Source organism: Arvicola amphibius, chromosome 9 (assembly GCF_903992535.2).
Source record: "Arvicola amphibius chromosome 9, mArvAmp1.2, whole genome shotgun sequence".
In the NCBI taxonomy this organism is placed as follows: Eukaryota; Metazoa; Chordata; class Mammalia; order Rodentia; family Cricetidae; genus Arvicola; species Arvicola amphibius.
The window spans coordinates 50496222-50510693 of NC_052055.2; the positions used below are offsets into that span (position 1 = coordinate 50496222).

General features: G+C 42.3%; 1 protein-coding gene across 1 annotated transcript in view; it reads left to right on the forward strand.

Annotated features, from left to right (window-relative positions):
• Cntn1 (contactin 1) overlaps nucleotides 1–14472 on the forward strand; it is a 91687-nt gene that overhangs the window by 30733 nt on the left and 46482 nt on the right. The window contains exon 13 of the mRNA XM_042055736.1: nucleotides 4012–4132. Coding sequence (XP_041911670.1) covers nucleotides 4012–4132 — 121 coding nt within the window. The remainder of the gene's footprint in view (nucleotides 1–4011; nucleotides 4133–14472) is intronic.

Here is a 14472-nt window from a genome sequence, read left to right on the forward strand (position 1 = left end):
GGTTAGAGTTAAGTTTGAGCAGAGGGAACCAGAGTAGGTCAGTGCAATCCAAAACCAGACTTGGAGATTTGATCCTTTTCCCACCTGGGGTAAGCATGCTGCACCGAATCACCCGAAGGTTGCACTTCACTGGCTGCTGTCTCACATACCTGCTGCTGCTTGCTCTTGGGTTTGTTGTTGTTGTTTTGCAATTTCCTGGCAGCAAACAAGTAGAAAAAATGTGCTTTATAGTTAAGCTAGCTTCTTTCAAAAAACTGAAACCTCAAAGTGGAGAGTGCACAAGCCCAAGTTGATGCTTAACAAGAAAACAACGGTCAGGTCATTAATTTTTGGTTGATGATTGCTTCCCGCAATAAGCCTTTGTGCTTTTATATAGGTTGGAGGAGTATATGTGTGTGGAAGGGGTTGTCTAGGGTATGGCTGCATGTACTCATGTATGTGTATGCATGTGATGTCCAAAGAGCTTTGGGTGTCTTTCCTCAGGCTCCATAAACTTTTTATTTTATTTTCTTGAGACAATGTCTCTCTCTAGCATGGTGCCTGTAGGTGAGGTTAACCGAGCAGAAAGTTCCAGTGCTGGGTTCAGGTATATACCACCATGTTTGCTATGTTTACTTTCTTGGATTTGAGGATTGAACACACACACACAAACACACTAATAAAACTTAGCAGAATTACTTTTCCCAAGAAAATATAATTAAGAACAAAAATATACAATAAATACAATAAAGGTAGAAAAGTTGCTCTTCTGAAAATGGTGTGTTTGTGCATATGCGTGTGTATGTGTGTGGGGGGGTTACTGAATGGCAAAGAGCCCAACCTATGGGGTTTCTCTCATTCCTTCTTTTGGAGATGTTGAGAACTCTGAGGCTAATGGGAACCAATGAAAACCTCATGAATTAGGTCATATCCAAGTTTTCCTTCAACTCTAAAACAAACCCATGGGGTTCAAAGCTTTGGCATATTGCTACTTAATTAAAAAAATGTTGAGCAGGAATCTCAAACAAAATTCTTATTGTGTGTTTTCTTTAAAAATGGGCCAATTGGTCAAAACTGAATTCTCGAGTCATTGGTCCAGTTTCTGTCAGCATTTTCAGGCAACCCCAGAATCCTCTTAGTAATTACAGCTTCCCTTACATATGGGAGTTTTTGAATGTTTGATGGCATACCTTATAGAGTTTTTAATATTCAAAGTTTAGACACGAGTAATTAAAATGATGCACTATTAAACCCAATATTAATTTAGGTATTGAATATGAGAGAATTAGTGTCAATTTTATGTGTGAAAATACGGTTTGTGTTTATTAAAGAGAATGACCTTCATTTGAGATGCAAGGTGCTGTCATAAAACAGTTGCTGCGGCATTAGTAGCACGGACATCATGATGCTGGTATTCTCAGTGTTCAGCAGTAGACAGAGTGAAGCTAGCAGGAAGAAAGACACTAGGCAGTGTGTCAAACCAAACAGTGAGACAAAACAGATACAGAAGGTCCTTGGGTGAGTGAAATCAGTTGCTGTGGGATGTAACTATACTATTTTCCACTCCACATGCTTTAAATTTAAAAAGGAAAGTAAGTTAATCTAACATCTGTGAAGATCAACTTCTACATAGGGAAGAAGGAAGCTAGACCCAGTTATCAGATATGAAAAGATGGGCCTGGGGTTGATTAAAAGTTGTAGCTTTCCCCCCGGGGTTCCAATTCAATTTTGTGTTTGTGCATGTAACACGTTTCAGCAGCTCTAGATGCTCCCACAGGTCCCCACAGCTTCAGAGGCCCCCCACAGCTCAGAGGCCTCCCACAGTCCCAGGGCACCCCAAAGTTCCCCACAGTCTCAGAGGCCCCCCACAGCTGCAGAGGCACCCACAGATCCAGAGATTCCCCATAGCTCCAGAGGCTCTCCACAGCTCCAGAGGCACCCCACAGTTCCGGAGCCCCCTCCCCCAAGCTCAGAGGCCTCCCACAGTCTCAGAATCACCCTACTGCTCCAGAGGTCCCCCACAGCTCCAGAGGCACCCCACAGCTCCAGATGCCTCCCACAGCTCCCCACAGCTCCAGACGTTCCCCACAGCTCCAGTGGCACTCCACAGCACCCCACAGCTCCCACAGTTCCTACTGAACTGCTGCCGCTAGAGGAGCCGTGGAGTACCACTATCACGAAAGGCTGCCTGTGATAGATGTACTTGCTAGAGGAGCCCGTGGATGCTGTTAGCATCTGAGGCTGCCTATGGTGTTTCTGATGTAGCAAGCCAAGAGCAAACAAAAGTCTTGCTTCAAGTATAGCACATTTATTAGACCTATTTAATAATTTCTGTTTGTGTTCACCAAGCGCATGCTTTTAAAAAGCATGCCTTTTGCAGCCTTGCCAATTTCAAAGAAACAAAGCTTGCTTTGTGTTAACCGTGCTGCTTTTCTTGCACGTTCTTTGAGTCGATTTGTTCATAGATATTAGTAATAGTTTAATTTTTATTTATTGCAATAATTAGTTTACAGTCAGTGTATAGTGGAGGAGGAAGCAAGGAATGGGCATTTATATGTTGAAAGTCTTTTGACTTAAACTTGGGAGACTTCTGTGGTCAACCACATATACACGCTGGAATATCCCCCGAACTTTGCTATCACAATTTCCAGGATGTGATTCAACTCTCCTCATCTGAAGAGAAGAAACTGTGATGCAGCCAAGCTGTGGCTTTTAGTGAAAATAAGTGAACATTTGCATCTAATTTGTGGCGAGAATGTGCTGAGACCCGTGGTCTTCACTTGCTTTGTAAGCGTTCTGTCAACCACCGAGAGCCCCGGCCTCTCCTGAGGATGGAAAGTGTTAGCTGCCTGTGTAAAAATGTCAGAACCTATTTCACACACACACGCTGTACTAGAAAGGATATGGAGATTTTCCCTCTGCTTTCCTCCTGTGGGGTTTCAGAAACATGCCTTCACCAGATATAGAGCAAAGAGTGTGTGTGTTGACCTTCTTGCAATTCTTGCATGAGCCTGTCACTGCCTACTCAGGATCGAATATTTAAGACAGAGTTGCTTCTTAATTGGCTTAAATTTACGCTTCTACTAGGCATGGGGGGGGGTTGTGAATGGGATCAAATGGGCCAGAACGTTAGTAGCTTTGATTCTCCACCTCCTCAGCCACGTAAAGGGCACACATCCAAATGTTTGAGGATGTGTACAAAAGAGAGCTCAGCATGCGGTAGAACCTACAGCCAAGCAGAACACATATGTATATTCTTAACACTGGGAAGAGTCTTGAACAAGACCCAAACCCTTGTAGATTATAATTCGATGACAAGGTACATTACAGCAGAATCACTATCCATTTGAATAGTTCTGTAAGATTTTAGCATCTTCGTAAGATGAACTGTGGATCGCCTTGAATTTGGTCAATTTACTCAGCTTTGCAAAACTGAACTGACAGTTCTCAGCCATGAACATTTATTTACCCACACTGATATCACTAAGATTCTTAGAGGCTGATGTTTTTCTTTTAAAGTACCAAGTAGCAATATGAACTGAACAGGTTATATTCGTGTGTGTGTGTGTGTGTGTGTGTGTGTGTGTGTGTGTGTGTGTGTAAATACACATGTGCACACAATAGCAATTAGTGATAAAAAATTTGAAGGAGAATAGGGAGGGGTACATAGGAGGGTTTAGAGGGAGGAAAGGAAGGGGAAATATAATATAATATAATATAATATAATATAATATAATATAATCAAAAATAAAAGATGAAAAGCTACTGATCAACCAAGCCCATTCTTGGCTCCTCTTCAGCGTTGCTAAGTGACAAAATGCCAAAGACACCGGAGTCCAAAAGGCGTGAAGTTCTGTTTCTTTAGTTTCCAATTGGAAAGCTGAGGCTGGAGCAGATGTTGAACAGGGACATGTACGTGTCAGGTCTATCACAGATGCTTCCTCGTAGGAGAAAGCAATATACCTCCATATCCTCCATACCACGTGGTTCATGGAAACGCACTGACTGACCAGTTGCTGGTTTTGCCCATAGCTCGATGCCAACGGGGAGCTGCTCATCCGCAATGCCCAGCTGAAGCATGCCGGGAGGTACACCTGCACGGCACAGACCATCGTGGACAATTCCTCAGCTTCCGCTGACCTTGTTGTGCGAGGTAAGAGTTGCCGGCAATTCAGATGAAAACAAACCCCAAGCTATCTGACGTTCGTAATTTGAAGACTCTCCTGGTCACCCTGGATATCCAGATCCTCATGTGTTTACAGTACGACTCTGTGCTGCAGATCTGTTTCTGGTTTCCTCCCCACAGCTCGGGATGGCTCACACTAGACACGTAGTAAAAGCGCTCATTCTGTGTGTGCCCCTGACCACGTGTCTTCTAGAAAGTTACACACCACAAGCCTCTTACTGACCGTGTTTAAAGCTAAAACACTCACTAAGCCCCGTGTTTCCTTCTAATGCTTTTCAGTGTGTGGTATAATGCAATTAGCTTTTTACTTCAATTGGGGGAAGAAATTGATGGGCATTGCTTACCTTAGCCACAAATGCGATATCCTTGTTATTGTTGTCTTAGAATTAAAATGTGGACTGATGCCTTGCCATGTCGCTGTTTACTGCCTTTGCTGGCATAGGTGACATAACCGAGAATGTGACGGACTAAGTGTCTATGGCAAACGCAATCCCTTTGCCCCTCTGCTGTGGAGGGGAATGATTTGGAAAGAGAGCTAGCTGTGAACTCTTCTCCATTGGTTCTCCGCCTGCACAAAGAAGGCATTCCTCTTAGCTCACGGGGTTGGCTGCAGTCTCTTCACCTTAATGTCTTCTCATTGCTTGTAACCATCTCCAACGACCTAGCAGCTCACAAAGTGCTTTAGTATTTCCACATGTATTCTTTGACCCGGTATCCTTTTACTGTTCTTTCTACATCATTTGTTGCCCAAATTTTACCACCCTTCAAAGCCTGCTCGAGTATTAGTCTAGGATTTCTCTGGTGGCTCACGTATTAGTTCTTCTCTGAACCTTTAGTATTTCTAGCCATTCATATCAACTTGTGTATAAATTATTATTGTCTACTACAAAAATCATGTGCATTTTGACCGATTTTCATAAGTCACATAAGCCTGTGAATATTTTATGACTACCTTTCTCTTACTTTTTAAAAAATTTTTACACTTACTATCTTTTAACATTTGAACATTATTTAAGTGCTTATTTTTATGATGATTTTTGAAAATCAGATAAATACCTAGTAAATAAAATATTTGGGGCTTCGAAAACGGAATTCCCCCGGGCTCATACCCATCTGAATTCCCCTCTAGAACAGAAAAAAACAAGGAGTGAACCCTTGGCCAACAGGAGGCAATGCTGAAAACCCTTCAGTCTCGTGTAGGGGTAGCAAGGACCTGATGGAAATTTCTTTATCCAAATGAGCTCGTTTATCCATTTCGTAGACCATTTGCTACAAATTAATTCAGAAAACCTCATTACACAGTTCCAGGTTAATAGAACTTCTCCTGAGTTCAGCCTCTCCATTCTCAGTAAATTGTTACTTGAGGCTCTGACTACCTTGACAAGTCATCAGAGAAAGAAACAAGTTTCCTTTCTAACCAGACACTAGCTACAAGTCCATTTTTGGCAGGACTCTAAATAAAGATCTTACTAGAATCACTTAACATATTTTAAGAAGAAGAGAGGGTAGAGGCAGGGAGGGGAGCAGAAAAAATGTAGAGCTCAATAAAAGTCAATAAAAAAAATAAAAAAGAACAAGAATCAGCATTACCAGAGGGTTCATGTAGCAATGCATGAACATCCATGTTTTCAGAATCATGATAAGATCATAATGGTGATATTGGCATACATGATAGAAGTCTCAACATTTGGATTAGAGGGTGAAGGGATAAACAATTCTCAATATTGTGTCTGATAAAACAAATAATGTTCTTAGTAACATATCCATCTAATTGTACTTTTGCATCTAGTTCAGAAAGACATAAGCTGTGTTTATTTAGTTCATTGGAAAGAACAAAAAATGAATAAGCTTCATGTAATGAAACCAAAAGCAAGCTTAGAATATAAATTTGAGTCAGGCATGGTGGCACATCCCTTTTGCTCAGCAGAGTGGGGCCAGAGATAGGGATATCTCTGTGAGTTCCAGCTTGGCTTCGTCTACATAGACTGTAAGTTGCAATTGGAACACCTGTGTGTACCCCACACTGCAATAGCAAACACCCATTTCTCAAAACACAATTGGAGTGTATAGCAGCCCACTCTTACCTGAAGTTTTTCTTTCTAGGCTCTCAGCTAGCCAAGGTCAATTACAATCTAAATATATTAAATGAGTAACTTGAGAAACAAGTAATTCCTGGTCTTTAAGTAGTGTACTCTTGTGTGTGGTGTAATGAAACCACATGTATCCCACTCCATCCTGCCTGGAATGTGTGAGTCATTCTCTGATCAGTGTATCATGTTTTATAGCCGCCGTTCTCAGCCTGGAGGTTGCAACCCCTTGGGGCATGGAATGACCCTGTTACAGGGATCATGTAGCACCATCAGAAAACAGATATTTATGTTACAATTCACAATGGTAGCAAAATTAGGGTTATGAAGTGGCAATGAAAATAAATTTACGACTGTGGTTCATCACAACATGAGGAGCTGTATCAAAGGGTCACAGCATTAGGAAGGGTGAGAACTATAGTATAGCCTGCCCACTTGATAGTTGCTAAGTAGCCATTTGTTGTATTCAAATTACCTTTATCCCACTTAATAATGATTCCAAAGCATAGTTTCATTACACGATAGCTTCATAATTTTGCGTTAGTTATTAATCTCTTCATGTATTAGCTTGAAGAAAATGAATGCAGAGAAGAAAATGTCAGTGGCCCACAGCTTGTGTGCATGTATGTGAGTATGTATTTGTGTGCACATGTAACTATAATGAAAGAGTGGGTGCACGCATGAAGCTTCACTAAAGTAGCATGTATCAGAAAATAGAACATGCCTTTTATTATTATTTTAAATTAATTTATGAATGAATACAATTAATTAAATCTAAATACCTTTTTATGGGTCTGTTTTCCAATGCAATAGCACAATACCTGAACTAACATAGTGTATAAAGAAAAAAAAGCTTATACACATCATAGTGGGAAGCCCCATACTGTCACTGGCTCAGCTCTGCTGGGCAGTGAAGAACATATATAACATGAAAAAGCCACAATACATCCCACTCATGTACGTGTGTGACTCATACCATGAGACTGTTGTAACATGAACGGGGGCCTGCTTGTTGGGGATTTCTGTCTCTCCCAGTACCCCACAGCCAGCAAGCTCCAAAGAAAATCACACAGAGATCTATAAGTTATAAAGCTGATTGGCCCATTAGGTCAGGTTTCCTATTAGCTCTTATCACTTATATTAACCCATTATTCTGATCTATGTTAGCCATGTGGCTCAGTACCTATTTCAGTAAGACAGATCACATCCTACTTCCTCGGTGATCTGAGCAGGAATGGGAGGAATCAACTTCCTCCTTCCAAGAATTCTTCTGTTCTCATTGCATCATTTCTACTTCCTGTCTGGTTTTCCCACCTATACTTCCTGCCTGGCCAATCAGTGTTTATTTAAACATGATTGACAAACTACAGATAATTATCCCGCACCAGACCGTTATCAAAACAAACAGAAAGAAGAACCCTCCATCGCCTAATACTTCATGATAGGCCCTATTTTGAAAAGGTTCCACCACTGGGAAACCAGACTTCCCACAGGTGAAGAGCAGGGAACCATACAAACTGTATGCAAACCTTAGCAGCCTCTAAAGAAACAACACAGGTGAATGTAACTGTAGCTATTGCATGGGACATTCTACTTAGAGGAGCTGATCTGCTGCATGTTGGTGAGGTCTAAAGAATAAGGGAAAAGGCAGCATTGTTGGCTGAAAACAACTCATCAAAATGGCACCAGTATTTAGGCAGAAGACATCGTCTGTTAAAAAAAAATAAACTTGAATGTATTTAAGCACGAATTCTGTATAAAGTGACTTAAAGAAGAGAGGAGAAACCGTTGTGCATAATCTGATCCACCAGTTCTACTCAAGCTGGAAACTGGAGCTCACAGAGACCTAGAGCTTTTACTCTCCCCAAGCTGCCTTTTCTATCACTTCTGTCTAACCATGATAGAAATATTCCTGTAATGTTTATGCCTCATAGCAATTATCTCTACAAGAGGCTTTGCACTTCTGGTACTATGCTCCTAGAATTTCAGTACACAAAATACAAGACGTGGATAAAACTCTGGCAAAAAGAAAAGATGATTCTCTCTAACCCAGAGGGTCTTATACTCAGCTCTCTCATATTCCCAACAAATGGATAAATCAAGTATGAAATTATGTAAAGGACACACCAAGTAACCAAGGAAGCATGTGTCAATAAGAGATTCAAGAGGAAGAAATCAAAAAACAAAACTCAAGCCAACATTCAGAGGATAGTTACTAAAGTACAACTTAAAATAATCATGCTGAAATTGGGAAATTATTCAGAGTCAAAATGGTGCTAAACAAGAAAAAAACTATAAAAATTCAGTAGTTGGGAGGGAGAAGAAATGCCTTTAAGCAGTATAGATGCACAGTCGTTGAAAATAGAAATCCTGTGGATAACGCCTCAGTGACAGACGGGACAGATCAGAAAGCTGGAAGTCACACCTGATAAAATAATATTTCATCATAAAGAATAAAAATTAGACATTAAAAAAGATAAAAGCATTGAATATGTAGCTGAGCCTGTGGCATGGACCTCTGGGCTTAACTACTTGGGGATCTGAGGCAGGAGGATGACATTATCTGAGAACCAGCCTTTCAAATATTGCTAGGTCCAATGCAAAAAAATTGGAAAAGACACTGAGGATATAGCAAGAAATTCTTGTTTTCCAATTGAATTATTAAGGAAAAAATAAAAAAGAGGAGAGAAACACATTCCAAGACAGGATGGAGACAAATTTGGGAAGGTCAAGGACAAGCAGGACCCCTCCCCCCCCCCCCCCCCCGCCATTCAGGAATCACAAAAAATAAGTAAAAATAAAACTTCAGAAAACTAAAAGTAAATTCAGTGTTATACAAGCAATCCCAGTGAAAAGGATCTTCTTCACAAAGATGCAGTGGTACATGGACAGTAGGTTATTTGGTAGCAATAGTAACAAGATGACCGGGATGCTGGCCCATGCGATGGCCCCCAATGACTCTTGTTTCTGGCTCAGAAACCTGAATATAACCTCTGTTGGATTGTTTACTCTGTGGGTCAGCAGAAGCGATGCTTCAGGATCAGTGATGAACAATATTGTTCCTGCTCCCCAGCCTGAGGACAAAAGGCTGTCATGTCCGAAGCAGATGTCAGTGGCCCCGTGGAGAAGTCCACAGGAGGAGGGAATGTGCTTCCCCAATGCCCTAAGCTGATTTACCAGTGATTGGAGGGAGATATAGAGGACATGTGACTCTTGCTGGCACCTTGATTGTAGCGTTCAACTACCAAGAGAAACTGACCAGAACCACTCAGCTCAGACATTACAGAATGACTCATCTACCCACTGATACTATGAGAGATAGTAGTGCTTCTCATCTTTAAGCTGCTGGTTTGGGGAATAATTTGTTATACAACAATATAGGGCTAATACAATAGTGGATTATTCCCATTAATGTGCTGAAAGAATAATCATTCTCTACGTACTTGTCTACACAATGAGGAATGAGACTTATCAGGACAATTACAAACAGCTCCTTGTCGTGATACCAAATGACTCAATATGAAACCGGACAAAAGATGTGAACAGACATCTCCCTGATGAGAGAATATAGAAGCTGTAAATAAACACATCAAGTGTCCCACATGATGAGCCATTAGGAAAACACAAATTGGAAATCCAGGGAAATGCACAGCATACTCATTAAAAAGCCTACAATTTAAAAATAATGCAGACTGCCTCGTACACATCTGAGTGGAGTAATTGCTAAGGGAGCAGCCATGTTGAGAATAGTGGCTCCGAGCATGTGGCTGTGCTACCTTAGGATCTGGCCTCTGCACGCGAGATGTCTGTCTCACAGACATAAGAAAGGGATCCAGACTCATCAATTCGCATTTTCAGAGTAAGTACATTCACATTTTCATTGGGCAGGTACCGAGACGAGAGTGAAGAGTGGGCCTGATTTTGTGAAGGCAATAGGTGACCTTATGGGGAAGCTGTTCCATGTATGTCAGCGGGCGCGGTCACACAGACAGGTAGGGGCAAAGCGAACATTGCTTAGGAAGAAACAGGTTACTTAGAGTCCAGGGAAGCACCTGAGAGCAGCCCCTCTGATTGGGGCCCGCCGATCGCATCCGCGTCAGGTTTGAGTTGTGACATTGTTCTTTAGTTTTGCGAACTGTCATCATGGTGGCAAAGTGAGGGGTGTGCAAATTTCTCATTATTTTCCATAGTTGTTTGTGAATCTAAAATTACCTCCTAACAAAAATTTCAAAATCCCTGGACCTAAGATACCAATATCTGTAACAGAGATACATGGAGTGTGGGCTGCAATTCTTGAGGTGACAGCCCCCAAACTGCCTTCTACCAGGGGAGATCCAGTTAACCTTTACCATGGATACTTCAGGGTGGGGCTTGCAGTTTGGGGAGCAGTGTTGATGAGTAACTGAAGTTTCTGTCCCTACCCTGTGGTCCCCTTTTGTCCCCCTCTTTGTACTTCCCAGTAGCTTCTACAGGTAAACAGCAAATGCATGTTTGCGGGTTGCCACTGTGGGATGCATTGGTTTCGCAGCGTTCTGTGGCTATCAGACATTGAAATGGCCTGGTGTGCCGAGTCTATGTATAGAACAGGTCACCAAGACAGCTATGTATTTGGGGCTGTTGTTCCCACAAATCCTTGGCACTGAGTTCATCAGTCATATAACATTGTTCATAATGTGTGCTTTTGGGATAGTTTGAAAAAGATATTATCAGCTTTTCTACTAGTTTGTCAAATGAAACAGATGTAGAACTCACTCTGCGGGCCCTTGAACACTTGCTGGTGATGTTAGAGAGACTCCATGCAGGGTGGGAGCTGTGTGCTTTTCTCTGGAAAGCAGGCTGCAGGGCACCAGGACATAGTCCTCCCGCAGGGGAAAAGGTGTCCTACGATAGGACAATTTTACTTAAACATTGTCACACTAAATACGATAAGATTAGCTTTAAAATCCTGATCACAGAGCCACTCGACCAGTGTCTCAGTGGCAAGGGAAACCATCCATCCATCCATCCATCCATCCATCCATCCATCCTACCAACAAAACAAAACAAAACAAAATTAAGAAAAGAAATGAAGGGGAAAGATAAGCAAATCTCTCAGCAGGAGCACAAATACAAATGTGGAAATGATTCCAGAGAATAATAGCATTTCAGGCTCTATAACGCGGAAATTGTCTTTAGAATATTTCACTGAAAGCTGCCGTTTGTAGGAAGGTATTGATACAAATCAGAAACAATACAGAGTCGGTGAGAGATGCCAGCTGAGAATCAACCTTAAAGCAGAGGTGGGGCTGTATCCTTTTACAGCATGGGTCCCGGCCCCCTGACTAAGGCGCAGGGAGGGAATGAAGAAAAGACAGGCACACACACAGAGAAAGGAACTGGGTCTGGTTGTCTGGGCTCTCACGGAAAAGTTGCAGCACCCTGGAAGCTCAGCGTGTTGATTATATACAGTTGAGCAGGGAGGCAGAGTTATTGCATACAACTGGAGACCAACTTGCCCATCTTGGTAGAGGGAGCCTCCGTACAGGAGCCATTTTGGGGCATTAAACATCTGGGAAGAGAAAGTCACAGTGGATATTGCTGCACACACTGTCCACATTCATAATCGGACCTGAGGAAGGCTTGGCCACTCCTATGGGCTAACATATTCTTCTTTGACGTGACTGTACTGTGTCAACAACGCACATTCACCAAGAACTTCCCTTCCTCTGGGTCACACCCTGCTCCCCACAGAGATGTGTGACATAGTCAAAGTATTAGAAAATGCTTACTATTTAGTTCTTTACTGTGAGAATTGTTTTGTATTAATTCAAAAAACACTACTGCACTTTAGATATTTTATACTTCTCACAAAAACCTACCCTGAGAAGACGGCTAAACATTTGTGTCTTCCTGATACCCGTGAAAAAGAACAAAAGCTTCCGGTCACAGTGACCAATACCAACAGCTTGGAAGCAGAAAATCTATTCTCGTTCTGAATCTCACACATGATCTATGCTCATTTGGGTTCCTTGTCCAACCCAAGGTGGATTATCACCTCAGGGAGCACAGGGGAGGCAACCTGCACCTCTCATGGCAAGTGGGGACATAGAGACGCTGGGCTAAGGCCCCCATACCCCTCAGGGCCTGCCCTTCATAACTAAACTGCCCTCCACTAAGCTCTGCCTCCCCAGCGTTCCCCTCATCACCTCCAAACAGCATCAGAGCTTGGTGACCAAGTCCTGAGAACTCAAGCTACACACCCATGAGCATTTCAGGTTGCTTCACCAAGTGAGAGAGTAAGATTTGCGATCCACCCTTGTGAATCTCTTTAAAGCACTGTGGAGTTAGGAAATCCAACCTTATTCGCCACCAGTTGCTTACTTCTTACAGTTACAGTTTTCCTTACTGCAACAAAACAAAAGCAGCATTGAAAGGGGGTGGGTATTTTGGTTCACAGTTCCAGGGTACAGTCTATCATGGTGGGAAAGTCATTTCACCAAGCATGGATAACATCATGGCAGGAGCAGGAGGTGGCTGGTCAGCATGCATGCACAGCCAGAAAGGAAAGAGAGACTGCTTGCCAGGCAGAATATCACAGGGGAGGCAACCTGCACAACTCATGGCAAGAGAGAACAGAGGAACACTAGCTGAGGCCCCCATACCCCTCAGGGCCTGCATATGCACACACCAGCCTTCCCTGGTTTTCAGCTTATTTTATCCTTTTTATGCAGTTCAGAGCCTCAGCCCACAGAATGATGCAGCATTCAGTTAAGGTGAAACTTCCCACCTCAATGGCCTAATCTAGATAAATCTCCTATCAAGGAAGTCTAGAGGTTCTGTATACAAGGTGATGCTAGGTCTTGCCAACTGCACAGCCAAAATAAACCATTAGATTATTGGTCAATAAAAGGTTAAGTTGCCAACTTCTGAGTTATTTAGGATTCCAAATGGAAAATAAGGGATCTTGTATATCCATGAATGCAGTAGGGCTCAAAAACCTTTTAAATTTTGTAGAATTCTTTGAGGTAGGTCAAAAATTAAATTTTTGTAGTATTTGGCTTAAATATTCAGTTGTCTTATAGAGCCCTTTTATCTGATTTATCATTATTGAATAATCAACTATGAATTTATACAAAAATATTATTAAAGTGAAGCAGGCTGAAATTATTTCAAAGGAACTTCAAGTCAGTTTATTCCTCAGAAAGTTAGGAAGAACAGGCACAAAGGTTTCATGTAACACACATGTCAAATGCGGAGTGCATGTATAAATGCAACTTCAAAAGACACACATACACACACACCACACATACAAATATATAACACACACTACACATACACCATACATGCCACACATACACTGTACATACCACATACATATATAACACACACATTTTTACACACACACCACACATACCACACACACCACAACATACATACCACATATATACTACATATACATCACACTTACCACACATACCACATACGCATGCACACATACACACATGCACACACACCACACATATACACCACACACACACACACATACACACACACACACACACACACACACACACACACCACACAGCACCGACAGAGACCTAGGTATTTTTTTTTTCGAGACAGGGTTTCCCTGTAGTTTCTAGAGTCTGTCCTGGAACTAGCTCTTGTAGACCAGGCTGGCCTTGAACTCAGAGATCCCCCTGCCTCTGCCTCCCGAGTGCTGGGATTAAAGGCCTGCGCCACCACCGCCTGGCTTGACAGAGACCTAGGTAAGAGATAAACATGTAAAGGCAAAAAGATCAGTGTCCAGCTTGAATGAAACTAAAGAGGTAGCTTTTTGCAATATCTGGGCCAGAAAATACACATTCCACCTCAGATCCTTGGATGATAGCATGAGTTTTCCACTTGCTCTGGCCAAGCAAATCTTGCCGCAGAGACAGACTGGAGGTGCTGTCTCATCAGCCTCGCACGACTGAGACAGCGAAATGGCCCTTGCTGCCCACACTGGCTGAAAGAAGGACCAGCGAGGCGCCATTCAGAAGCATTTTGACCCAACTCCACACTAAACCACAGCTACATTGGCTATTAATAGCGAAGCTGGCCCAGAAATGAAGCATTTCCCTTTCTTCTGAGAATCAACTAATTCACGTCAAGAAAATGCTGTGAAGAGCATCTCTCCACAGCGGTTCCTACTAAGGCTGAACGTTGGAAATGAGTACTTACCAGTCTGGTCAGAATAAG